Below are 25,326 nucleotides of genomic sequence, written 5' to 3'. Positions count from 1 at the left end.
CTCTGCTAGGTTTGTGACTTTTAATGTCCATTCTTGAATAGTAGGCAAATCTTCCTTCTTCCAGTACTGCGCCACCAACAGTCTCACTGCCGTTAAGCGATTGAACAGAGAATACCTTGATTTCAAGAGCTGGAGTGTAATATATATAAATCATGATACTGCAGGTTAACACATTCTTGATTTGAAAACTGCAAGATCCAGAATTGGGGGATGCAGTGGAGGGTGGGGGGGGAGAACTGTTAATACCCACCCTGAACTTTTGCTCCTCCTCCTCCTCTTTCCTGAAAGTTTTCATTCACTCTTGGGAAAGTCTGAGCAAAGCCAGCATCTTTGGCATCCAGTCAAGTCAACAAATTAACTTCTACCAACAGAGTTGCCCGAGGGTGGGGAAAAGACAGTGCCCTCTTACTCCCACCCCCTTTTTTCCGGGGTCCCTCCTCCTTGATTTTGGTTACTGAAAGCTCTACATTTCACTGCATCTCATTAAGAAGAAGGTGAAGCAACCTCTTCACAAAGATCCAGGAGAAAATTCCTGGCTTGCTTCAGATTTCTTCCTCGCCTCTCTGAGCAGGCCAGTTCCTCTCTTCTGCCCCGAGTGCGATCTGCAAGCAAACTGCCAGCTGGGCAGAATAAGGATTATTGGTTGAAGCCACTTGCCAGCTGATGCTCCAATTGAATGACAAGGTAAGGGTTTGAGTATGGAAAACCTCATATCGAGGCAGCAGGCTTAAACCTGGACTTTAAATGTTGCCCTCCGCCTGTCTGTTCCCTTCCTGTACCCTTCCTCAAATGCTGACTTAAATTAGCATTAAGTGGCGGCTAGAACAGCTAATCAGCTAATCAGACTTAGAATTCGTGGATGGTACAAAACTGGAAGTTTTTAAGAAGAGATTGGACAACCATTTGTCTGAAATGGTATGGTGCAGTGCTGGCAAACCTTTTCGGCACCAAGTGTGCGCAAAAGGGAAGATGATCTTCCAGTTTCTGGCATGCGCACCAGCCAGCTAATCTTCTCGCGCGCATGCTCGCCAGAAACTGGAAGACCAGGTGGTCGGTCCGCATGAATGCGCGGGAAAACAGAAGATTATCTTTCTGACCAGGGGTAGGTTTTGGCTGCCGCTACTGCCGGTTCGCTCAGGCATGGGCCGCGTGCATATGCTTGATGCGTGCTGTGAGCGCATGCACAGTGCAACGAAAATTGCTCTGCGCTTGTGCAGAAGGCAAAAACGGTGGCGTCTATGGTGCTGCCAAGAGAACCAGTTTGGGGGCGTGGCAAGCCTGGGTCGCTGCCAGTTCCAGCCACCCAGGTTGCCAAGGTGCTACCAGTTCGGCCGAACCAGTCCGAACCTGTAGGAACCCACCTCTGTACCGGGTGTTCGCTTGCGCACCAGGCATCTCCTCTTCTGGTTTCCGGGGCTCCTGCACATGTGAAGACCAGCTAGCAGAGTGCCAAAACTGTCGACCGTTCGCATGCCCAGAGAAATGCCTTTGCTTGCTACTTCCAGCACGGGTGCCATAAGTTCACCATCACAGCAGGTATCGTGTTTTCTCCTTGAGTTGGGTGCTGGATTAGAAAACCTCCAAGGTACCTTCCAACTCTGTTGTCCTGTTATTCTGAGTTTCCTTCTGCTCTTTTTCAATCTTCACAAAGCAGCCAAAAATTATTGTGGATCAAAACTGAATGGAGTTCATAGGTTTTCAATACCGAGCCGAGGTGGCGCAGTGGTTAGGGTGCAGGCTACTTCAGCTGACTGCTAGTTGCAGTTTGGCGGTTCAAATCTCCGGCTCAAGGTTGACTCAGCCTTCCATCCTTCCGAGGTGAGTGAAAGGAGGACGCAGACTGTGGGGGCGATATGCTGACTCTGTAAACCGCTTAGAGAGGGCTGAAAGCCCTATGAAGCAGTATATAAGTCTAACTGCTATTGCTATTGCTATTGCTAATACAACATACACTCCGATTTATCCAGCTCTGCCCCATGCCATTTTTTTTTCATTTTGGTAGATTTATTCAGGATGGGTGGAGAGATCGTTCTGTTACTGTTGTTAAAAGATCCAAATGTTAGAAATGTACCAAACACCGTAGAAGGTTCCTAGCTGCCTTCTGCCATCTTTGAGATAAGATGCTTTGAAAGAAGAGCAGTGAGACTTCAAGGAAACGGCTTCATTCAGAGTTTTTCAAACAGCGTTGTGTATAATGCTACAGTTCTGTAAAAAAGTGATGAGGTTTTTTGAGAGACTAAAGGCAGGAAGAAAAAGAAGAGGTTCACTTGAAAACTGCCAATTCTCTGTCACTCTAGCCTTGCCTCTTCGTCGGGGGTTCTGAGAATTTTTTTCCTCATTAACAGGCTCCATGGCTTGAAAAAATCCGAATTCCTCCTCCCCACCCCACCCCAACAATTTTATCTGTTGCATTTACCTATTTATTATAGCGATGCAAATGGCTAATATAAACCAAATTGCCAAACCTTTGCTATGAAGGACTGAAATCAGTATACCGGCACCAAAATATAATTAATTACAGATGTTGGCCCAAAATCTGAAAATCTATTTTTTTTTAAAGGCAATTAAATAATTGTGGTTTCAGTTAATCTGAAAAGATGCCCAGGGGGTGGCCAGACGCCCTACTGTCGAGATGCCCCCAATAAGTTACCATAACTGTAAAAATAAAGGTTCTCCTATGTACAGTCCTTTCTGTATTACATTACCATACACATACTTTTAAAAGCAGGGGATAAGTATTTAAGTATTTAATAAATTTATAGGCCGCCCAATCCCGAAGGACTCCGGGCGGCTTACAGAAATACATTTTTTTTAAAAAATAAAGAATTAAAAATAGAGAAAAAAACAGATTGAAACAGATTAAATAGCATAGGTAGTTCTCAACTTGCAATTATAAATTAGGACCAGAACTTCTGTCACTTCTGGAAGGAGGGAATGTAGGAGAGAAGGAAGGGGGGAAGGAAGGAGGAAAGGAAGGGGGAAAGGAAGGAGAGAAGGAGAAAAGAAAGGAGGGAAGGAAGGAAGGAGGGAAGGAAGGAGGGAAGGAGAGAAGGAGGGAAGGGGAAGGAGGGAGGGAAGGAAGGGGAGTAGGAGAGAAGAAACGAGGGAAGGAAAGAGGGAGGGAGGGAAGAAGAAGTAGGACCGTTGTAAGATAAGATGGATCTATGGGATGGGATGATAAAAAAGCAATCTTCAAGTATATTGTCAACAGTAGGGAAAAATTGTTATAAATACATATTATTAATAACAGTTATGAGATCATATAATTGTGAATGTATATATGAAATTGATAATAAAATAAATTTTAAAAAAATTAAAAAAAAAAAAAGAACTTCTGTCACTAAGCAAGGCTATCATTAAGTCAGCCATACCTGATTTTATGACGTATTTTTCCTGTGGAATTGGAGAAAGTTGGTAAAATGGGGATATACTGATCTATAGCAATAGCAATAGCAATAGCAGTTAGACTTATATACTGCTTCATAGGGCTTTCAGCCCTCTCCTAAGCGGTTTACAGAGTCAGCATATCGCCCCCCACAGTCTGGGTCCTCATTTCACCCATCTCAGAAGGATGGAAGGCTGAGTCAGCCTTGAGCCGGTGAGATTTGAACCGCTGAACCACAGCTAGCAATCAGCTGAAGTAGCCTGCAGTGCTGCACTCTAACCACTATGCCACCTCGGCTCCTGATCTGATCTTTTTTTTTCCCCCCTTGTGCCTTTCACAGGATCAAATGCCAAACGCTTCCTCTGTGTTCCTGGAGCCCACTCCCAACGCTTCGTACCCCCCTCCATCCGATGACCGTGATGATGCTTTGGCTCAGGCTGAAATTGCCATTTTGGCTTCCATCTTCCTGCTGGCCACTCTGAGCAATGCCCTGGTGCTTGGAGCTCTCTTCCGCCAGGGTCGGCGGGCCAGCCCAATGCATCGATTCATCCAACACCTCTGCCTGGCCGATATGACGGTGGCCCTCTTCCAAGTCCTCCCTCAGCTCATTTGGGACATCACCGATCGCTTCCAAGGCCCAGACATCTTATGCCGTGCCGTCACTTATTTGCAGGTGGTCGGAATGTTCGCCTCGTCCTACGTTATCGTGGCCATGACCTATGATCGCTACCGTGCCATTTGCCGGCCCATGCTGGCTTTTCGGAGGGGAACAACCTCACGGCATCGACCTGTGCTATTGGCCTGGGCAGCATCCTTCCTTCTGAGCCTCCCACAGTTTTTCATCTTCTCCAAAACGGAACTGCCTAGTGGAGCCCATGAGTGCTGGGCAGCCTTTGCGGAACCCTGGGGAGCCCGGGCCTACATCACCTGGGTGTTTCTGATGGTCTTCCTCCTTCCCACCTTCTTCATTGCCACCTGCCAAGGCATGATCTTCTGCGAGGTCTATCACAGCCTGCGTTTGGGGCCAGAAGCAGCCCTGGCTCGTAAGGGGAGCCAACAAGGAGCCTCTCCTATATCTGGCGCTGTAGCAAAGACTCTTAAGATGACACTGGTTATCGTGCTCACCTATATTTTCTGCTGGGCCCCCTTCTTCCTCGTACAACTGTGGGCTGTTTGGGATCCTCAACCACCCACTGAAGGTAGGTGCGACACAGCATTCAGTAACAGCACTTTAACCAGATTGTAACCCAGATTCCCCCAACCTGGTGGCTTTTGCCCTGTTGATCAGGAGGAATGATGAAATATTGTCCAACTCATTTGCGGGATACTGGCTTAAGGAAGGCTCTTTTATCCCGTGGCATGACAAAACCGCGGTCCACTAAAGCGCGCCCGATTAAAGCACGCACCTGACGTCATCAGCAGCGCGACAAATACGACCACGGAGAAAAAAGGGCGCTTTAAAAAGCGCTTTTAAAGCAAGCCGATTCACGTTAAGGTAAGGGTTAGGTTTAGGGTTAGGTTTAGGGTTAGGTTAAGGGTTAGCGTTAGGTTTAGCGTTAGGTTAAGGGTTAGGTTTAGGGTTAGGTTTCGGGGGGTTAGGTTTAGGTTTACGCGTTAATTTTAGCTTTACCGCTCACAGCGTGCTTTTTTCGTCGCGCTGTGATGACGTCAGGTACGCGGTTTCGTCGAGCGCGCTTTAGTCGAGCGCGGTTTTGTGGTGGAACCCTTTTATCCAATTAAACAGTTTAGGAAAAGAGAGGGTCCTTCTCTTTCTGCTAATTCTCATGGCAGTTTTTTATGAACAGGACATTCCTTCCTCCCTTCCCTTCCCTTCCTAGAGTAATTCATCCATTACTTTGATGTTTCCCTCATTTTATTACTACAGTAGTAACAACCTAATGAGAGAGAGAGAGAGGAAGGCTGATCTAGAGGCATCCAGTCTAATCCAATACTTTAACTACAACACCCCACCAACTCTCAAACATATTCTGCTGGAATGTTGAGGCTAATGTCTGTCTGTGTGTCTGTCTATGATATTACTTTCACCCCTGATATTTTTGTGGTTCCTCTGACACTTTGTTTCCTGTTTTGACTACCTCCTAGAGATGTTCGATCCAATTGTCCAGCTCTCCCTTCATAATTTGCTTGCCACTTCCCTGATCCTGTTGTCTTCTTAGTCTACAGTCCAATACAATTAAATAATCATGCAAAACTATCTGAATTAATTCCGCAGAATGTGGAACTAAGCACATAATCAATCAATCAATCCATGCAACAAATAAATGCAGTGAATCATGCCTTTTACGGTGTGTTTTGACTATATTGTTATAATTTATATATTCTATTCTATCATTTATATATTGCTTTATATCAATTCACATTACATTTCTGTTCTGACCCCCTCTTCCATCCAGTAACGAATGCCGAGACAAGCTTAACTGGAACGTACTTTAATAGCAAGACACCAAGACCTTGGTGGCTGAAAGCCAAGCATAACAAACAGATAAGGTCCTTGGCAGCAACTCAGATAAACTCGGATAGCAATAAACACAGATAAGGCTTGGCAGCAATCCAGCCTGCCAAGCTCACAGTAATGTCCTCCGACATTCAATCCTGTGTTGACTTCTGCAAAGAGTAGAAGTAGCTTTGTGCACAAGTAGCTTTTTATAGTCTGGAGAGGAGCCTAATGACCATCAGCTAAGTGCTATCACCTCCTGTAATTGCGTAATTGTTCCTGCACCTAGTGGCTCTTCAATGGCGTGCATCCAGGAACAACTCACTACTGGCCTCCGGCTCGCTCTCCCTTGTCTCCTCCCCATTGGTCCAAGGCTCAGGTGCCTCCTGGTGGCCAACCAGCCTCTCTGTGCCCTGCTCAGAGTCGGAACCCTGACCAGGGTCCTCCACATCCTCCAGAGCCGACTCAGAGGGCCCCTCACTGTTGGAGTCTGGTGGCAGCTCCAACGGCACCTGCTGGGCCACAACACATTTCCATATGGAAAGAGCTGAAGTTAAGGAAGGGCTGGGTTGAGTGGCCAGTTTCAACTAGAGCAAACTCTCATGTGAAGTTCTTCTTTTTATCCCAAGCACAGTTTTTAGTTCCTCAGTGATGGTGGGTCTGCCTTTACTGAATAAGTTGCTAAGATAAGTTTTAATGAGCTTAGCATCTGTTGATAACCCCCGGTAGTTCATCATCCCTATTATTTATTTCCAGGTCCAGCTTTCACCCTCCTGATGCTCGTTGCTAGCCTCAACAGCTGCACAAACCCCTGGGTCTATGCCACATTCAGCAACAGCATCTCAAGCGAACTGCGCCGAATCTTCTGCCCCAGATGGGCCCACCGGAAAGTCAGCTCCCTGTATGAAGACTCCATTCTCACAGGCAGCTTCTCCCTGGGCCGAGACACTCTTTCCTGAGGCAGCAGCTTGCCGACAGAAAGGCAGGGGTGAAGGGCACTCCTGCAGAACGGTTGACCCTCAACAACCAGCAGATAGCCTAAGGCTGCGCCTCAGTTCAGCAGCACACATTTCTGCCCAGCAATGCTAAGTGAAGGGAACCTGTGTCAGAAAGGACTGCAGCAAGACATAGCTTCTGAATGGATTGGGGGGGGGGGGGTGCTGTCTGCCAAAGATTGAATTCCTTGATAATCTGCTACAGGCAGGGCCGGATTTTCCTATAGGCTAACTAGGCTTCAGCCTAGGGCCTCAAGATCCAGAGGGGCCTACATTCAAATTGTTAGCAAAATTAAAATTACACTATTCTAAAAACAGTGAACACTAAAACACTGAACCGAAAATAAGGAGAAATTCTACGCATATGACTAATAAACAAACATAAAAATGTATTGGTTAAGATCGTTCCAGCGTCACGGCAGTTGGGGAGCCTGCCCACGTTCCCGGCACCGACGGTCGGGCGAGAGGCGCGGCCGCTCCCAGTAGCCGCCCCGTCGACGCGGAGCCCACCAGCGGCCAGGCAGGTGAGGGCGAGGGGGCCGAGCCGGGCAGCTGAGCGCAGCAGGGGAGGCGGCTGGCCTCACTGCCTTTGCCGCAGAGCAGAGCCGCCCTCCGTTGGGAGGCCAGCTATATATATTGATATATATTGATATATATCACAGTAATGATGTATTTTATTGTCTCTCATGTAATTTACAAACTTAAAAATGGGAGGTGAAAGGGCCTCATAAGTGGAATAGCCTAGGGCCCCTTTTCATCTAAATCCGGCCCTGGCTACAGGGGCAGCACTGGAGCAGGTACTAAACTAGGGAAATTATTTCCTTTTCCAATCTCAAATTTCCTCTGTAATGTTTTGGCTTTGAGGTAGCACGAAGTTTGAATCGTTGTAAACATTGGTTTATGGTTTAGTATTACATGCCAACCTGGCTATTGTTATTTGACTAAGAGATCACAGTTTTCAAAAAAAAAGAATATCATTGCTTAGTATACTGTGTGCAGCCAGCCAGTATATTCTTGGCTGTGTTCCTCATCACACTTAGGTTTTCAAATGCAAAAAAAATGAAGGCTGTGCCCTACCATGAAACAAATTAAGGTGTTTGTTCCAACCTCAGAGCTCCATTGAAGAGGGCAGACAGCCCATAATAAGCCAAATATGCTCTTATGGGGATTGTCTTTCCTACTGGACTATGGCAGTGTTGATTGGAGCTAGCAGATGCCATGGGAATGTAATCTGCCTCTTGATATAATTCAATACTAACCAGTGAGTGAGTAAGATCAAAAACTACAATGTCACTGCGTTTATCGTTCTTTGCACTGCTATTATACAGTTGCAGTGGGGCGGGGGGTTCCATTCATTTTTGCACTGCACTCACACAATGGTAAACAAGGGGGGTGGGAGATACAATCAGCTGGTCACAAAGCCTGCTACTGATCAGGGCTAAGAGGGAATGCCTGGCACAAGGCCACCTAAGACTCCTTCCATTGCTAAAGAAGAATTAGAATCTGGATTCTAATTCCACGTCACCATGCTGGCATTCTGCTTCAGTGTTGCTATCTGAAATAGAATTTGAACACTTCACAAGCTAAAGTAAAATGATTTGGATTCCAAAATACTAGAACAGGTTCAGAGTCATCAATTACATGAGGTGAAATCATTCGTGTTAGCCGGAAAGTGTAGGGCAGTGGTGGCTTTCAAAAAAATTTCGAACCTATTCTGTGGGTGTGGCCTCCTTTGTGGGAGTGGCTTGCCGGCCATGTGACCTGGTGGGAGTGGCTTGCCGGCCATGTGTTCTCTCTCTCTCTCTCTCTCTCTCTCTCTCTCTCTCTCTCTCTCTCTCTCTCTCTCTTTCTCTCTTTCTCTCTTTCCTTCTCTTTCCTTCCTTTTGTCTCTCTGTCCCTTTTTCCTTTTTTGCTTTCATCTCTCTCTCACTTTTTCTTTCACTTTTTCTTTTTTATTTATTTCTTTCTTCCTTTCTTTCTCTTTCTCTCTCTGTGTGAGTCTGTCTGTTTGTCTGTCTGTGTGTGTGTGTGTGTGTGTGTGTGTGTGTGTGTCAGTGGTGGGTTTCAAAAAAGTTTGGAACCTCTTCTGTAGGTGTGGCCTGCTTTCCGGGTCCACTGGTGGAACCTCTTCTAACCAGTTCGGTAGATTTGACGAACCGGTTCTACCGAACTGGTGCGAACTGGCAGGAACCCACCTCTGGTGTAGGGGCTAAATAAAGAGGTGGATTTTTGAAGTTCTCCATTGTAATTAGATCATGGAGGCACTTGGAAACAAGCGGGTAGAGCCAATGTTTCATAAATGCAAGGCTTTTGCAGCTGTTTCTCTTTAAAACCACAACATAGCAGCAAGTAGACTATGGGGCATTTTCCGTACTTAAAACAGCCTCCATCCTCTCATTTGGGAGAGAGAACAAGGTAAGAAATGTCCAGCTGAAAGTTTTGTAGTTGGTGGCCGCTCCCGAGGGCAGGGCAGCTGCCTTCTGGAGAAAACATGCAAGAAAAACCTCACAGGACAGGTTCAATAAAAAAAAAAAATCACATGGCTTCCTACAAGGAAAGCACCAGGATGAACCTAATCTGCTCAGAGGGTGCCTGAATGATGGGCACTAGGTCTTTCAAAATGGATTCTCTATAGCAGAGGAACTGTATGTTTTTCCCCCCATCTTTAGATCCCTTTAGAATGGTTTATTGATCCCTTTAAACCCAAATAATTATTTTTTAAATGTTTTCCTGTAGCACTTAAAGAGTTGAGGGATTCTGCAGAATCTATTAAATACCCAATTCCTCCCATGCTAGCCTCAGGGCATAATTTCTGTGTGAGATAGGTTGTGTTAAAGGAATAGTGACCGGCCCACATTGTAAGAACAAGCACAGGATCAGTCTTTAAAATACAAGAAGTAAAAGGTTTATTCAATATAAAATGATGCTTTGTTAAATTTCCAAACTAATAGAAACTCCTGGATGAATTGTTTCTGTTTAAAAGCTTATTAATGAAAGAGAGTATCTGGGGTACATTTGTGTGCACATATACACAGAACGAAAGAGAAAGGGAGACAAGAGATTCATAACCAATCAATGGCTTTGGGAAGCTAATATTGAGAATGCCAAAATGTTATAAATACAATGGATCAATTTTAGAAACTGAAGGTTTAGGTGTATTAATGCTTGCTGTTATGAATAACTGAATACCTATTACTTCACATTTATAGTGTTATTGTCTAAATATTTCTCCTCTCCCTGAATCCCCATTTGTAGGAGGAGTGAAAAATAGTTAATGGCTGATGTGTGGAATCATATATGTATATTCACATTTATTGCAATATATACATAGATTGCATGTGTGGGAAGTCCCACTCCCCAGAAGAATGAAATATTTGGGGAGATATTAAAAAAGCATAATATTTCCCCTAAAGGAGAAATGAAAAAATCTTAAGGGAGGCAGAAACCAGACACAATATCCCTGGTCCAGGCAGAAACTGAAGAGGCCAGCTTTTAGAAATGCAGATTTGGTAATCCGTTCAAAAAGAGTGGGTCAGACAGAAATTAAGATAAGCAAGAAACAAAAGTTAACTTTAATAAATTTATATGCTGCCCAATCCCGAAGGACTCCGGGCAGCTTACATAAAAGACAATTTAAGAAGTACTAAAAAGTTTAAAAAGTAATAAGACAAAAACAGGTTAAAACACAACACACACTCAACCGTAATGGGGCTGGACCTCCTTCAAGAGGTCAACAGCCCCAGGCCTGCCGGAAAAGCCAGGTCTTAATAGACTTTTTGAAGGCCGCGAGAGTGGGGAGGGTCTGGATCTCAGGGGGTAGATCGTTCCATAGGGCCGGAGCAGCTACAGAAAAGGCCTTCCCCCAAGACAAAATTAGATCAAACACCTAGGATTCACATTTCCCCTTTTGCCTATAGAGCCAGTCATGACCCCTACATGACCCCATAAGAATCCAGAAGGTATAAAAATCCACCCACTCTCAACTTCATTTTGTCAGCTATCCAGAACCACAATCCCTGGTGGTTCTGTTCATCAATAAATGGATTTTTCTTTCCAATCAGCCTCCAGCCTCCATATTATTTCCAGTGGCTTTCTCCCTTGGAACAGAACCAGATGGATTTTCCTTCCAACACATGAATATACACTAAAGAGCCATAACTGACCACAGCTACCTTGTACAGGACAATGTAGTTTGAACATCATAGTAGTATATTTTTATGTAGCTTAGCACAGGGGTCCCCAACCCCTGGACTGCAACCCTTTATCAGGTTTTGAGCCATTCAGAACCAGGCTGTAAAAGTAGTGGGTGAGTGTGCTTGTGCATCCGCACTTGCGTGAACAGTGGACAAGTACATGCACATCAGTGGTGGGTTTCAAAAATTGTTCGAACCTAGAGAGGTGTGGCCTCTTTGTGGGAGTGGCTTGCCACCCATGTGACCAGATGGGAGTGGCTTGCCGCCCATGTGACCGGATATGAAGATGCCGACGACACTTGTCAGAACCACCTTAAATTACCTCACACACAGCACTGGCGTGCATAAGAATATGATGTAAACTTGTTTTTTAAAAGGCATCTTTGGTTTGCGTTAAAACAACTTCAACACACACAATGTTCTGATTGCACCACAAACGCAGTGGTCATCCTTACCTTTCACAGAGGCACGGAGTTTTAGAAATAGGAGCATGATAGTGTAGAATAATCATATCCAAGGACCAGTGGTGGGTTTCAAAAAAGTTTGGAACCTCTTCTGTAGGTGTGGCCTGCTTTCCGGGTCCACTGGTGGATCCTCTTCTAACCGGTTCGGTAGATTTGACGAACCGGTTCTACCGAATAGGTGCGAACTAGTAGGAACCCACCTCTGATGCACATGCACTCCATTTGTGTGAGTGGTGGGCGTGCATGCCTGCTGCTCGTGCAAATGGAGCTGCACGCATGTGTGCTTGCCCATTGCTTGCACGGAACCATCCCCTCTTCCCCACCCCCTGACCAGGCCGCAAAGCCAAAAAGGTTGGGGATCTCTGGCTTAGCATATCGTACAAGCCTAAGTATTCTAGCTTTAAGCCCTAAAGTGTGGTTTAGCACATTCTTTAAACTTGGCCAATTGTAGTTTATTTAATAAACTAAGGCTTTGCGCAGTGCATGAATCCAGATAATGTGCAAACTACTGTATTCCTAATTATTACTATGTGGATTTCAGCAGTTTCTGCATAAAAACATCTTTTTTCACTTCTGCATTACTCTGTAAATCTATGAGGAGTTCAGTGGCCATTAGATGGCGCCCCACGTTGATGAAACCACAGCATAATTATTCTGCCTTGGAATTCTTCTGCTGTAGTCCATGGAACCCCATCCTAATCCCAGTTGTAAGAATAGCCTGGCTTCGTGTATATTTAGCTGGCCTTCTTTCCTCCCCTCCATTTCCGTCTCCCAGCAAAGGATCACTGGGACAGTGGCATATTTATAACCCTTGTCCCTATACATGTGGCTTGCCCCATAGCTGAAAATACCAGGTGGTGTGTGTGTGTGTGTCTAATTGCCAAGATCCACCCTCCTTGACTGGCCTTTCCTTCCAATCTATGTTGGCTGAAGCTGAGAATAGAACTGGAGTCAGATTCCTGTATAGCAATGAAGACAGTGTGAGGAGACACGATAGACGGGGAGGATAATTTCAGAATAAGACATAGTGTTTTAAAAAGGGAGAGTGTCACAGATTCATGTGTTAGGAGGTTCTCGACAGATCCCTGGATCCGATAGACTGAGAAGCCTTGAGCTACTCTCAAGATGATCAGTGATAAATACTTGGTGGAGTATAAATTAGATCCAGAAGATCCTCATTTGCAAGAACCAGGAACTATGCTTCTGCAATCCACTGTCGACATACCACCCAAAACTGATCCCCGAGATCCACATGGGATCAACCAACATCTAAAGGTAAGAAGGGGAACCAAGGAATAACCAATAATCTTGGCTGTCCAAGATGTAAGAACCCCTGTGTAAAAAGCCATGCCATCCAGCAAGAGAGCTATGTCCTCTTATAATACTCCGTCTCCTTCCACTTTTTGAAACTAAGCAGCCTTACTTATGTTTCCCTACTTCAGTCCCAAATGTTCTGTCTTTCCGGATTGATTTCCTTATAATATGTCTCAAAGTCCATCAGTAATCAGTCATTCTCTCTCTTCATACCCACACACACACTCCTGCATTTATGGGGAAACCTCAGAAAGGAGGAGGAATATTAGACACCAGGGGTGGGTTTCTCGCCCCGTTCCAACCGGTTCGGTTGGAACGGGGCCGGCGGCGTCCTCGTGCACGCGCACAGTGCACGCATGCGTACTAGCGTCTGTGCAATGCTCCAGCTGCTCCTGGAGGATCACGCAGGCGCTGTATGCGTCCTGCGCATGCGTGGAAGCGCAGAACTCATCAAAACCGGGTAAGGAGCGCGGGCGGGCGGGTGGGCCCTTCGCCATTCCCAGAAGTTACTTACTTCCGGGTTCGCCGACCAACCGGTTCGCGGGGACCGCCGCGAACCGGTTGAAACCCACCCCTGTTAGACACAATGAACAGAGAAAGGAATGGAATGTATTAGTAATTTACTTCATAACTAGCAGTTCAGTCCAGGCTGCTAATGTTCAGGAAGAAGAGAGTAAAAGAAATGCCACCATAATGAACTCTTTAATAAATTAGAGCTGGACTTTAGCTGCCTAAATGCTCTGCTTATTCTTGCATTAAAATTCCTTAATGTCTGTGTATTTCTTGCTTGATGGGTTATCTCCTGCAGAACAGAGGTTGACAGTACTGTGTCTACACATAGAGATAACCAGAGTCCAGGTTCTTTGCTCTGCCTAATCTAATTTAACCTGTCCAGTGAGGAAGCCTTAGTAACCAGATCCCCGTTCTTCTTGTTAGCTGGAATTCTCCGACATCCTTGCAGAACCTTCCTCATTCCGTACCTTTGATCGGATTTGGACCTGGAGTGACATCACCTTTGAGAGCTCCCGCCTTTGGTGCTACCGTATTATCTCCCTGCTCTGTGCTGTGCCAGTCTCTTTATGCTCAGGCTTTCTCTTTGCCTGCCTGGGCTGCCTCCATATCTGGTGAGCATCTTCTTTTGGCTTTGTCTCCTAACATCACTTGAACCAGTGGTGGGATTCAGCCAGTTCGCACCTATTCGGGAGAACCGGTTGGTAACTTTCTAAGAAGTTCGGAGAACCAATTGTTGGAAGAAATCTCCTTTTGTTTTTCCCCACTTTACAGGGCTAATCCTGTAAGGAAGGCAGGAAGGAAACATTCTGGTGTTGTTTCTAGCCTCATCTTTATTGCCCTGCTTACAGAAACTGCCTCTCCGGTTAACCCTTATTACCATTGTAACAACTAAGGCGAAGTGCCCATCAACCTGAGTGACATTGACTTGGCCATGCCCACATGATCACCTGATCACCAAGCCCCGCCTACCCAGCTGGTCATAAGGGCAGAGAACTGGTTGGTAAATTATTTGAATCCCACCACTGACTTGAACCTACCAGAACTCCCAGCCAACTTGTGCTCCTGATTGGTTTAAAAACAAAGGAACCTCTTAATCATCAGTAGGAGAACTATCAACCATTGCAATAAGTAGTTCTTAGGTTACTTGCATCCCTATAGGTAATTATCTCTGTATAACTTTCTGGTCCACGATTACCTTGACAATGGCTTACTAAACTAATCCAGTCACCTTGGTTTGTACACAGACAGGCAAACAGCAGAACTGGCTGATTTGGGCTGATCTTTTAAAAAGATAAGCAGGGACATATCTGGTGAGGACTTGAATGGGAGACTTCTAGGAATCCAATGCCGGGAACTCAAATGGGTAACAAAAAAAACAATAAATCCCTGAAGAAGGTAATAGGAATCTACTTATAAACTGATTTTTTTTTTAAAAAAACCATAAACTGTATATGTTGATATAATGAAGATGAATTTTTTTGTAGAGTTTTTATTTTGTCTAGGTTCATATAACACAGGAAATCATAAAACAACCTCACTAGCTGTTTATACAATCCAGCAAGCCATCAATAGCCAACCACATCTGCACTGTGTGAGCCCAGTGCCAAAAATAGCAATAGCAGTTAGACTTATATACCGCTTCCTAGGGCTTTCAGCCCTCTCTAAGCGGTTTACAGAGTCAGCATATTGCCCCCAACAACAATCCGGGTCCTCATTTTACCCACCTCGGAAGGATGGAAGGCTGAGTCAACCTTGAGCCGGTGAGATTAGAACCGCTGAACTGCAGATAACAGTCAGCTGAAGTGGCCTGCAGTACTGCACCCTAACCGCTGCGCCACCTCGGCTCTTCAAGGGGCCTTGAAAGATCAATTCCTGAGTGCCACCAATCTTCCTTCTATCACGGGCTACCTTAGAGAATATTTAGTGTATCATAAATGACACGTCGCAATCACAAAGAGGAAAGTTTTGGACTTTATCTACATCAGGGGTGTCAAACTCCCGACCCACGGGCCAGATGCATCACGTGCTGGCCATGCTCATGCCCGGTTTAATAAAGGGGAAGTCCTGATACATCATGTGACACTGCCATGATGACATGAGTTTGACACCCCTGATCTACATCATCTTTCCCTAACCCAATCCATCAAAAGCAGATTATGGATGGCTGATCTACATGCCATGGAACCTCTGAGTCCGATTTTTCTTTTTTTCCCTGCATTATTGTATTTCTCTGACCCCATCCTCCCCACGCCTGAGACCTCATACCAGCAGACCTGACATAATAGAGCTTCCAGAGTTGGACAGCAAGATCTAGATGGCCAATAGATGCACCAGAGAAAGCCGTACTCATTGGTATCTGGACTTTTGCAGTCTACATCTTGATAAGAGAGAAAACACATTTTGTATGGGAACAAGGTTGTAGAATGAACCTATAATATGGGAGGGTTCTGCAGCAAAATGGAAAGGACATCTTTTGAATTTTTTTTCTGAAGAAAGTAATTTCAGTTATTGGGGGAGCAGATAAAAACTTTGCAGGACTCAATTGGCCATAGAAATCTTCACAGCACATCAGTGGTGAGTTTCAAAAATTGTTCGAACCTACTCTGTGGGTGTGGCCTCCTTTGTGGGAGTGGCTTGCTGCCCATGTGACCGGATGGGAGTGGCTTGCCGCCCATGTGACCGGATATGAAGATGCCGACGACACTTGTCAGAACCACCTTAAATTACCTCACACACAGCACCGGCATGCATAAGAATATGATGTAAACTTGTTTTTTAAAAGGCATCTTTGGTTTGCGTTAAAACAACTTCAACACACGCAATGTTCTGATTGCACCACAAACGCAGTAGTCATCCTTACCTTTCACAGAGGCACTGAGTTTTATAAATAGGAGCATGATAGTGTAGAATAATCCTATCCAAGGACCAGTGGTGGGTTTCAAAATTTTTGGAACCTCTTCTGTAGGTGTGGCCTGCTTTCCGGGTCCACTGGTGGAACCTCTTCTAACCGGTTCGGTAGATTTGACGAACCGGTTCTACCGAATAGGTGCGAACTGGTAGGAACCCACCTCTGCAGCACATGGACATTGTACATTGTGTATGGGGCTTCAAACCTTCTCACTTATAAGCAAACATTATAGGGGCCTTCCCATGCCTCTCTTTGGTAGACGTAAGTCCAATGGAAAGCAACAGCAGAACCCAACTATTGACTCCAGTGCCCTCTATTGGACAGGAGAAGGACATGGGAGAAGGAATATGCCAGGGAGTGGGAGATAAGGCAGCCACTGGACCACTGGGGGGTATGCAAATAGGGACTATGGGAGAACAGCAGCAGGAGTTAAAACTACATCACATACTAGGAAAAAAACCAGTTGGCTAGTTTATGGCTGAGTGTATTGTATGAACCTAGACATCTGGTTAACAAACTATGGTTCAATTAAAGATAGATTACTAGAGTTGGTAAATATAGTGGTGACAAAGAAAGGGGGCCATTCAGGGTGCTGAAGCAAATGAGGAAGCCAAGATATCCCCAACCCTTTAAAAATGCCTACATTATGCCTTAAAGCTAGTCCCATTCTTTTCCCCATTCTATGGAAGGGGGAAAGAGGGAGAGAGGAAATTATTACTTTCAGCTAGGGATGGTGTTCACTTACCTTCCCTATTGGTTCGCAAATGTGAGTGCGCATTTGCCACCTCCATGCATGTGCTTTTGGCAAAAAAAAAAGGGCCTAAATCGGATGCCATAGAGCCAGGGCAGTGGGCAGAGCCAACTGTGATTTCCGCTACCGGTTCGGGCAAAGGTGGTGCAGTGGTTAGGGTGCAGTACTGCAGGCCACTTCAGCTGACTGTTAGCTGCAGTTCAGCGGTTCTAATCTCACCGGCTCAGGGTTGACTCAGCCTTCCATCCTTCCGAGGTGGGTGAAATGAGGACCCAGACTGTGGGGGCAATATGCTGACTCTGTAAACCGCTTAGAGAGGGCTGAAAGCTCTAACTGCTATAGCCTGAACTGGTAGAATATATCACCTCTGCTTTCAGCCCACAGGAATCCATAGCAAGATAAAGATCTCTTCACTGAAAGCTAGGGATCATGATTTACTATGTCGGCCCTGTGCACGTTGGTTGATGGGTGTTTTTTACTCTCCCAGTTTAAGGTTGAAAGCACATGGGTCTTCCTACTCCTATTCCAGGAACTTAACTGCTACACAATGCTGGCAAGGGCTTGCACACAAATATATGTACAACATTATCTTGGACTGAATTGTGAACGCATTTGGTATAAACTTGTAATGTTTGTCACCATTTCCCTTAAGTACTTTGTCACTGAAAGGAAGACAAGGAGTTGCTGCTGTGTAATTAAGGCATTCTGAGGAATTAGGCTATTACAAAAGAAGAAATGAGTCAGCAAGAGGGCTAATCTCGATGTCTGCTTTGCATTTTTCCAGAATGCTTTACAACTCTTATAGTCCAGTTGCCATAAGAATAATGCAAACATTCAGAGTATCATTCAGGGAAAGCAGCAACTCCAAAGTTGTCACTAAAGTTAGTCACAAAAAGAATCATAATCCTGAAACAATTTATATTTAATAATATAAATTGAGTAATTATGTGGGATAAAATATATCTGTTTGTTCTGGACAGAAAACCTCATTGTATGAAGAAAGCAGGAATTTTAGAAGGAAAATGATAAAAAAAAACCTTTATGATAGCATAAGCATTTGTTAGAATGGGACAAATATGAAAATCAAAATGATACAATCCAAAATAAAAATATTACGGTTGTATGAAGTACAAAATAAATTTAGCACTATACTAAATACTAGTATTAAAATGTTATATAATGGGGAAAAAATGTCCAAAACAATTTAGATAGTAGGCTTAACTGATCTATTTGGTTAATCTAAGTAGAGTTTGGTCGGAAGATAAGATGGTCCTTCTCCAGTGGTGGGATTCAACCAGTTTGCACCTATTCAGGAGAACCGGTTGGTAACTTTCTAAATTGTTCAGAGAACCAATTGTTGGAAGAAATATCCTTTTGTTTTTTCCCACTTTACAGGGCTAATCCTGTAAGGAAGGCAGGAAGGAAACATTCTGGTGTTGTTTCTAGACTAATCTTTATTGACCTGCTTACGGAAACTGCCTCTCCGGTTAACCCTTATTACCATTGTAACAGCTAAGGCGAAGCGCCCATCGATCTGAGTGATGTTGAGTTGGCCACACCCACCCAGTCACATGACCACCAAGCCCCACCTACCTCGTTGGTCATTAGGGCAGAGAACCGGTTGTTAAATTATTTGAATCCCACCACTGCCCTTCTCGGTTGTCACTCTCAAACTTGAGCATTCTTGCCAAAGGATGACAGGGCCAGCTCCTTCCATGTTATCGACTTTTTTTTATTTTTATTAATCCTGCCTTAGTTTTATAAATAACTGAAGGTGGTGAATATACCTAATACTCCTTTCTCCTCCTATTTTCTCTACAACAATCCTATGGGTTGGCTGAGAGAGAGGGACTGGCCTGAAGTAACCCAGCTGGCTTTCATAGCTAATGGGGGACTTGAACTCATGGTTTCGCTAGCTTGGTGCCTTGAACCACTAGATCAGGGGTGTCAAACCTGCAGCCCACATGCTGGCCATGCCCATGCCCGGTTTAAAGAAGGGGAGGAGGGGATTTGCAATACATCACGTGATGACACCGTGATGACGCAAGTTTGACATCCCTGCATTAGATCAAACAAGCTCCATAATGTTAATTGCATGAGTTCATTCATTGAATTCCCAACAAATCTTTAAGGATGTTTTAATAGAATTTTCATTGTTTGGAGGCATATGCAGTGGTGGGTTTCAAAAAAATTTCGAACCTACTCTGTGGGTGTGGCCTCCTTTGTGGGGGTGGCTTGCCAGCCATGTGACCTGGTGGGAGTGGCTTGCCGGCCATGTGTTTTCTTTCTCTCTCTCTCTCTCTCTCTCTCTCTCTCTCTCTCTCTCTCTCCTTCCTTTTGTCTCTCTGTCCCTTTTTCCTTTTTTTCTTTCCTCTCTCTCACTTTTTTCTTTCTTTCTTTCTTTCTTTCTTTCTTTCTTTCTTTCTTTCTTTCTTCCTTTCTTTCTCTTTCTCTTTCTATGTGAGTCTGTGTGTGTGTGTGTGTGTGTGAGAGAGAGAGAAAGTGGTGGGTTTCAAAAAATTTTGGAACCTCTTCTGTAGGTGTGGCCTGCTTTCTGGGTCCACTGGTGGAACCTCTTCTAACCGGTTCGGTAGATTTGATGAAACCGGTTCTACCGAACTGGTGCGAACTGGTAGGAACCCACCTCTGGGCATATGCCTTATTTTTGTGTTCTCTTTTACTTTTCCATTTTCATTATAATTGTTGTTAGCTGATACATTGCAGAAAAGCAGGATATAGATTCAGTCAAACAACTGATTGTCTCACTGAAGTGTAAATTAAAGAAGAATAGGAAAGGTTTGTCTCGAACTTTAAAATGATCCCTCCTCCTTCTTCCCACAACAGGTGTGTGATGCCTTGCATCCAGCTGTGTACAATGGCCATGCCTCCAGTTCGTACCCTCTGGGCTAGCATCCTGGATGTTTTGATAGCCCCTCTTTTCACCAGCCTGGGACGCTGCTGCAGTGCCATCTACCTTACAGTAACTCAAAAGTGATGCAGGGATATTCTTCCATCGAGATCCGTACTGCACTGACTTCTCATTATGCAACCAACTGAATACGTTCAATTTCCAGGAGGACTGACCAAGGAACTTTTAAAATTTCGACCTAGGGGACTGGAGTGATGGTGGGAAATGAGAGGCAAAAATAATGGAAAGGGAGCTATGTTGTATATTCAGTGAAGGTAATAATGACTGAGGCAATCTCTGCAATCAACAGCTTGTTTAATCATTAGGCAAACAAAACAGAACCTCCCCGGTTTGACAGTTATTTATATGGTAGCTGTCAAACCGGCAAGCAATGAAAACCTTCCCTTTCTCCCGCCAACTACGCCGGCGCATCTCAGCCAATGATGGCAACCGTGGGTGTTGATTGACACCTCGCGGTTGCCATGGCACGGACACAACAGGAGCCCTTTGGAGAATGAATGGCAGGGTAGAACTCCCAAATGCCCCTTTCCCACTTTTCTTCTCCAAACCCCTCTCCTTTGCCCAGATTTGCAAACAGGACTTCAGAACGATGCTTTCTTTACTCATTCCATGTGGAGACTAAAATGGGCGAGCCTTTTCCCCAAGCCCACAGGCATGTCCTTTTGTAAGGCAGAAGTAGGCTATGTGGTTCTTACGGCATAAAAACTCTTTCTATATCTGATGAATTCTCCCTTAGCAATCACCTTATTTTGTCAACAAACCCCTGCCCTCATTCTTCTAATTCAAAAAAAGTCCAATGGGAAGTGGGCAAAGCAAAGCGCACACACCCCTTAGCACTGCCTTTATTCCTCCAGGACTCACACAGGCATTGTGAGAAAGTAAATAGAGTGAGCGCTTTCAGGCCACATCTTGAAAAAGTCAAAAAAGTCAAAATCCAACAGGTATGGGAAACGGTTCACCGACAAATGCGCGCTCGACAAAAGCGCGCCGACGAAACCGCGGTGAGAAAACCGTGAGGTCGAAATCGGGCTGACAACAGCGCGTCGGCAAAAGCGTGCCTTCAACAAATAAGTAATAACAACCTAATAACCATAACCCTAACCATAACCCTAACCCTAAACCTAACCCTAAACCTAACTCTAAACCTAACCCTGAACCTAACCCTAAACCTAACTCTAAACCTAACCCTAAACCTAACCTAAACCTAACCCTAAACCTAACCCTGAACCTAACCCTGACCTAACCCTGAACCTAACCCTGAACCTAACCCTGAACCTAACCCTGAACCTAACCCTGAACCTAACCCTAAACCTAACCCTAAACCTAACCCTAAACCTAACCCTAAACCTAACCTAAACCTAACCCTAAACCTAACCCTAAACCTAACCCTAACCCTAAACCTAACCCTAAACCTAACCTAAACCTAACCCTAAACCTAACTCTAAACCTAACCCTGAACCTAAACCTAACTCTGAACCTAACCCTGAACCTAACCCTTACCTTAACTTAAATCGCACTTTTGTGGGCGCATTTTTGTGGGCGTGTTTTTGTGGGCGCGTTTATGATGTTGCGGTTTTTTCGCCGCAGTTTCGGCGGCGCGCTTTTGTCGTGCGTGCATTTGTCGGGTCACGATGGGAAACTATATTTTGTGAAGCTAGAGAAGATGATTAGGAAATAGCTTCCCCAGTTTGCGCTCTGATGAAATGGTATTTTGTGCTACAGTACCCTGCCAACAATAGGAGCCATTTTGTGGCCAGCCAAAGCCTTCTCTACTCCCAAGTTCCACCGTTTCTCAGTGTCCAAAAAATTCTTTCTAAATTCTCCCACGGTTTGATCTGTATCCAATCCTCAATTCTTATCCCTCAGTGACTCTCCAATTCATGTCACACACATGAATATAGAATATAGAGCCGAGGTGGCGCAGTGGTTAAATGCAGCACTGCAGGCTACTTCAGCTGACTGCAGTTCTGCAGTTCGGCTGTTCAAATCTCACCGGCTCAGGGTTGACTCAGCCTTCCATCCTTCCGAGGTGGGTGAAATGAGGACCCAGATTGTGGGGGCGATATGCTGACTCTGTAAACCGCTTAGAGAGGGCTGAAAGCCCTATGAAGCGGTATATAAGTCTAACTGCTATTGCTAACTGCTACATATCCACAATTAGGAAAAGATTAGGATAGCAGAGAGGCAATAACTCTCCAACTACTAGGCCATTCCGAACCTAATGTCCTCTTACCAGTTGTCATCCCACCACTTCTAGAGGCCATCAGATGGGGTCAATTCCACTAATGAGACATATTATAGGAGTGGGGTTTGCAAAGGAAATGCCTCCAAACCCAGGATGCCTCCGACAGAACAAATTGTCATGTTAAGATGATTCACTTCGGCCCCTCTCCTATTAGAAACAACTGAAATTAATATCATGTTAAACCCCACCCCACCCTTGTAGAATAAACAATAATAAACTGTTGCTTAGTTTCCCTTCTGCCTGATTTGTCTTGTGGCAAACACTCATATTCCATGGCACAAAAACACCTCATTAACTGTTGCTACAATTCCTCTGCACCGTGACCCATCAAAACCGCGTTCCACAAAAGCGCGGTCGACGAAAGCGCGTATGTGACGTCATCACAGCGCGATGAAAAAGATCGAAAAATTGAAATAAAAATTAAATTACAGCAAGCCGATTCACATAAAGGTAAGGGTTAGGTTTAGGGTTAGGGTTAGGTTTAGGTTTAGGGTTAGGTTTGGGGGGGTTAGGGTAAGGTTTAGAGCGTTAGCGTTACGCTTAGCGTTAGGTTAAGGGTTAGCGTTAGGTTTTTCGTTAGGTTAAGGGTTAGGTTTAGGGTTAGGTTAAGGGTTAGGTTTAGGGTTAGGTTTAGGGTTAGGTTTGGGGGGGTTAGGGTAAGGTTTTCGCTTTATTTTTACATTTTTCGATCTTTTTCGTCGCGCTGTGATGACGTCACATACGCGCTTTCGTCGACCGCGGTTTTGTCTACCGCGGTTTTGTGGTGGAACCCTCTGCACAGGGGCAGCTTATATTCCCATTTCACTGTTTTGGTTCGAAGTAATATTTTCCTTTTGCTCCTGGCGTTATTGTGGGAACAGCCTATCCCTTGTGGGCACTGGGCCTTGCCTTTCATGGTCATTTGGCTTGGGCTAGTGGAGAGATCAGGTACCCAGTTCCAGTGGGACATCCGATAAGACCTTTCAGGCATTATGTGCTTTCCAGATGGACATGAGCCTTGTGTTCTTCTGGAACAGTATTTGACCTGTTTGTACTGTAGGAAGTTATCACCCAGCCCTCTCCCAGAAAAATGAAATATCCTAGGAAATATTGAAAAGGCAGAATAAGAAAGAAACAAAGAAACATGTTTTAAAAGACAGAATAGCTGCCTGCAGCTTCCTGCCCATCCCCACTTTGTCAATGGGCCATTAAGAAGGCCAAGCTAGTCCACTTTACATAATAAAGGCTTCTCCACTTTAGCTCCAGGGGGATGGGATTAAAGCATGATAATATTGGCCCCAACTGACCACATGGCATCTGATAACTCAACCAAACCTGGATTCAAAACACAGCCTAGAGAATTGCCCCTGCATGGGGGTCTGACAACCAATCAGAATACATTTCTTACACAGGAACAGGAAACAGAGAGGTAGGACTAAACAGGTTATAAAAAGCCTAGCAAGACCCCTCCCTCAGCCCTTCTCTTCTTCTCCACCAACATTGAAGCACGTGATCACCTTTTCTGTTCAGGACTCAAGCCACATGGTCCTGTCCAACAATAAACCATCTTTCCAAGCAGCCTCCATGTCTCCAGTGTCTTTTTCCCCACTTGGAGCCGATCCCAGAAGGACATTTTCATATACACTTAGTGATCTTTCAAAAGAGCAATAGATCTAAGTTTAAAACACAGAATTTAACACTTTCTTAATGGAGGTCAATGTACCGGGAAAGAGTTGGGTTTTGCCAACAGTGCAAGGTGAATGTCTTCTACAGGTAGTCCTCACTTACCAACCACTCATTCAGTGACCAAAGTTACGACAGGGCTGAAAATCGAGACTTATGACTAGTCATTGAAGTCACAGTCATTGCAGTATCTTCATGGCCAGGTGATTGTGATTCAGACGCTTGGTGACCGGCAGTGCCGGGTTTTCCTATAGGCTAACTAGGCTTCAGCCTAGGGCCTCAAGATCAAGAGGGGCCTACATTCAAATTGTTAGCAAAATTAAAATTACACTATTCTAAAAACAGTGAACACTAAAACACTGAACCGAAAATAAGGAGAAATTCTACGCATATGACTAATAAACAAACATAAAAATGTATTGGTTAAGATCGTTCCAGCGCCGCAGCAGTTGGGGAGCCCACCCACGTTCCCGGCACTGGCGGTCGGGTGAGAGGCGCGGCCGCTCCCAGTAGCCGCCCCGTCAACGCGGAGCCCACCAGCGGCCAGGCAAGTGAGGGCGAGGGGGCCGAGCCGGGCAGCTGAGCGCAGCAGGGGAGGCGGCTGGCCTCGCTGCCTTTGCCGCAGAGCAGAGCCGCCCTCCGTCGGGAGGCCAGCTATATATATTGATATATATTGATATATATCACAGTAATGATGTATTTTATTGTCTCTCGTGTAATTTACAAACTTAAAAATGGGAGGTGAAAGGGCCTCATAAGTAGAATAGCCTAGGGCCTCTTTTCATCTAAATCCGGCCCTGGTGACCGGGCTCACGTTTATAACAGTCAAAGCATCCCACAGTCATGTGATCACCACCTGAAACCTTCACAGCTGGATGCCAACAAAGTCAATGGGGAAACCAGCAGGAAGCTGCAAGCTACAGGCATATAACATTGCACTTCATGACCCGTGGTGATTCACTTAACAACTGCAGCCGGAATTGACAGGACCAACTAAATTAGTGTGGTCGCGTATCATCATGTTTAACAACTGCACCGCTTAACAACAGAGTTGTCAGTTTCTATTCTGGTCAGTAAATGACCACCATCACTACTGTTTTTATTACTTGTGGGACACCGTCTTGCCTATGTCAGCAGCATTTCTACTGTTCACCAGAATACCTCTGGAAACTGCTGGTTGCAGCTGCACACTCCTGGCTGCCATTCATTTACATAAAACAACTACCTACAGTATTGGAGATCTAGGGTGAAACTGACCAGAATTCTGCCAATTTCCTGTCGTAGCTTAAATGAGAGGTCACAGATGCAGTGAAAAGGTGAGGTCTGGATGGGACAATCCTCAGTGTTCCTAGTAGCCCAGTGGCGGGTTTCAAAATTTTTTTGAACCTACTCTGTGGGTGTGGCCTCCTTTGTGGGAGTGGCTTGCCGGCCATGTGACCTTGTGGGAGTGGCTTGCCAGCCATGTGTTTTCTTTCTTTCTTTCTTTCTTTCTCTCTCTCTCTCTCTCTCTCT

The 25,326-nt window shown here is 45.0% G+C and overlaps 2 protein-coding genes across 2 annotated transcripts; both read left to right on the top strand.

Moving 5' to 3' along the window:
* The first annotated feature begins 1,482 nt into the window (after positions 1-1,482).
* On the top strand, positions 1,483-6,799 carry AVPR2 (arginine vasopressin receptor 2). The gene is made up of 3 exons (XM_032212369.1): positions 1,483-1,534; positions 3,766-4,584; positions 6,597-6,799. Exons 1-3 carry the CDS (start codon positions 1,483-1,485, stop codon positions 6,797-6,799), a joined length of 1,074 nt encoding a protein of 357 aa, XP_032068260.1.
* A 5,818-nt stretch (positions 6,800-12,617) lies between these two features.
* LOC116503217 (caveolin-2-like) lies at positions 12,618-19,973 on the top strand. The gene is made up of 3 exons (XM_032209471.1): positions 12,618-12,767; positions 13,743-13,930; positions 19,823-19,973. The coding sequence occupies exons 1-3, from the start codon at positions 12,618-12,620 to the stop codon at positions 19,971-19,973; spliced, it is 489 nt and encodes a 162-aa protein (XP_032065362.1).
* Positions 19,974-25,326: the final 5,353 nt, after the last annotated feature.

The sequence above is a fragment of the Thamnophis elegans genome, chromosome 2, assembly GCF_009769535.1.
Source record: "Thamnophis elegans isolate rThaEle1 chromosome 2, rThaEle1.pri, whole genome shotgun sequence".
NCBI classification, from domain to species: Eukaryota; Metazoa; Chordata; class Lepidosauria; order Squamata; family Colubridae; genus Thamnophis; species Thamnophis elegans.
The sequence above is the reverse complement of the archived record's forward strand: the minus strand, read 5'-3'. Positions and strand labels throughout refer to the sequence as shown.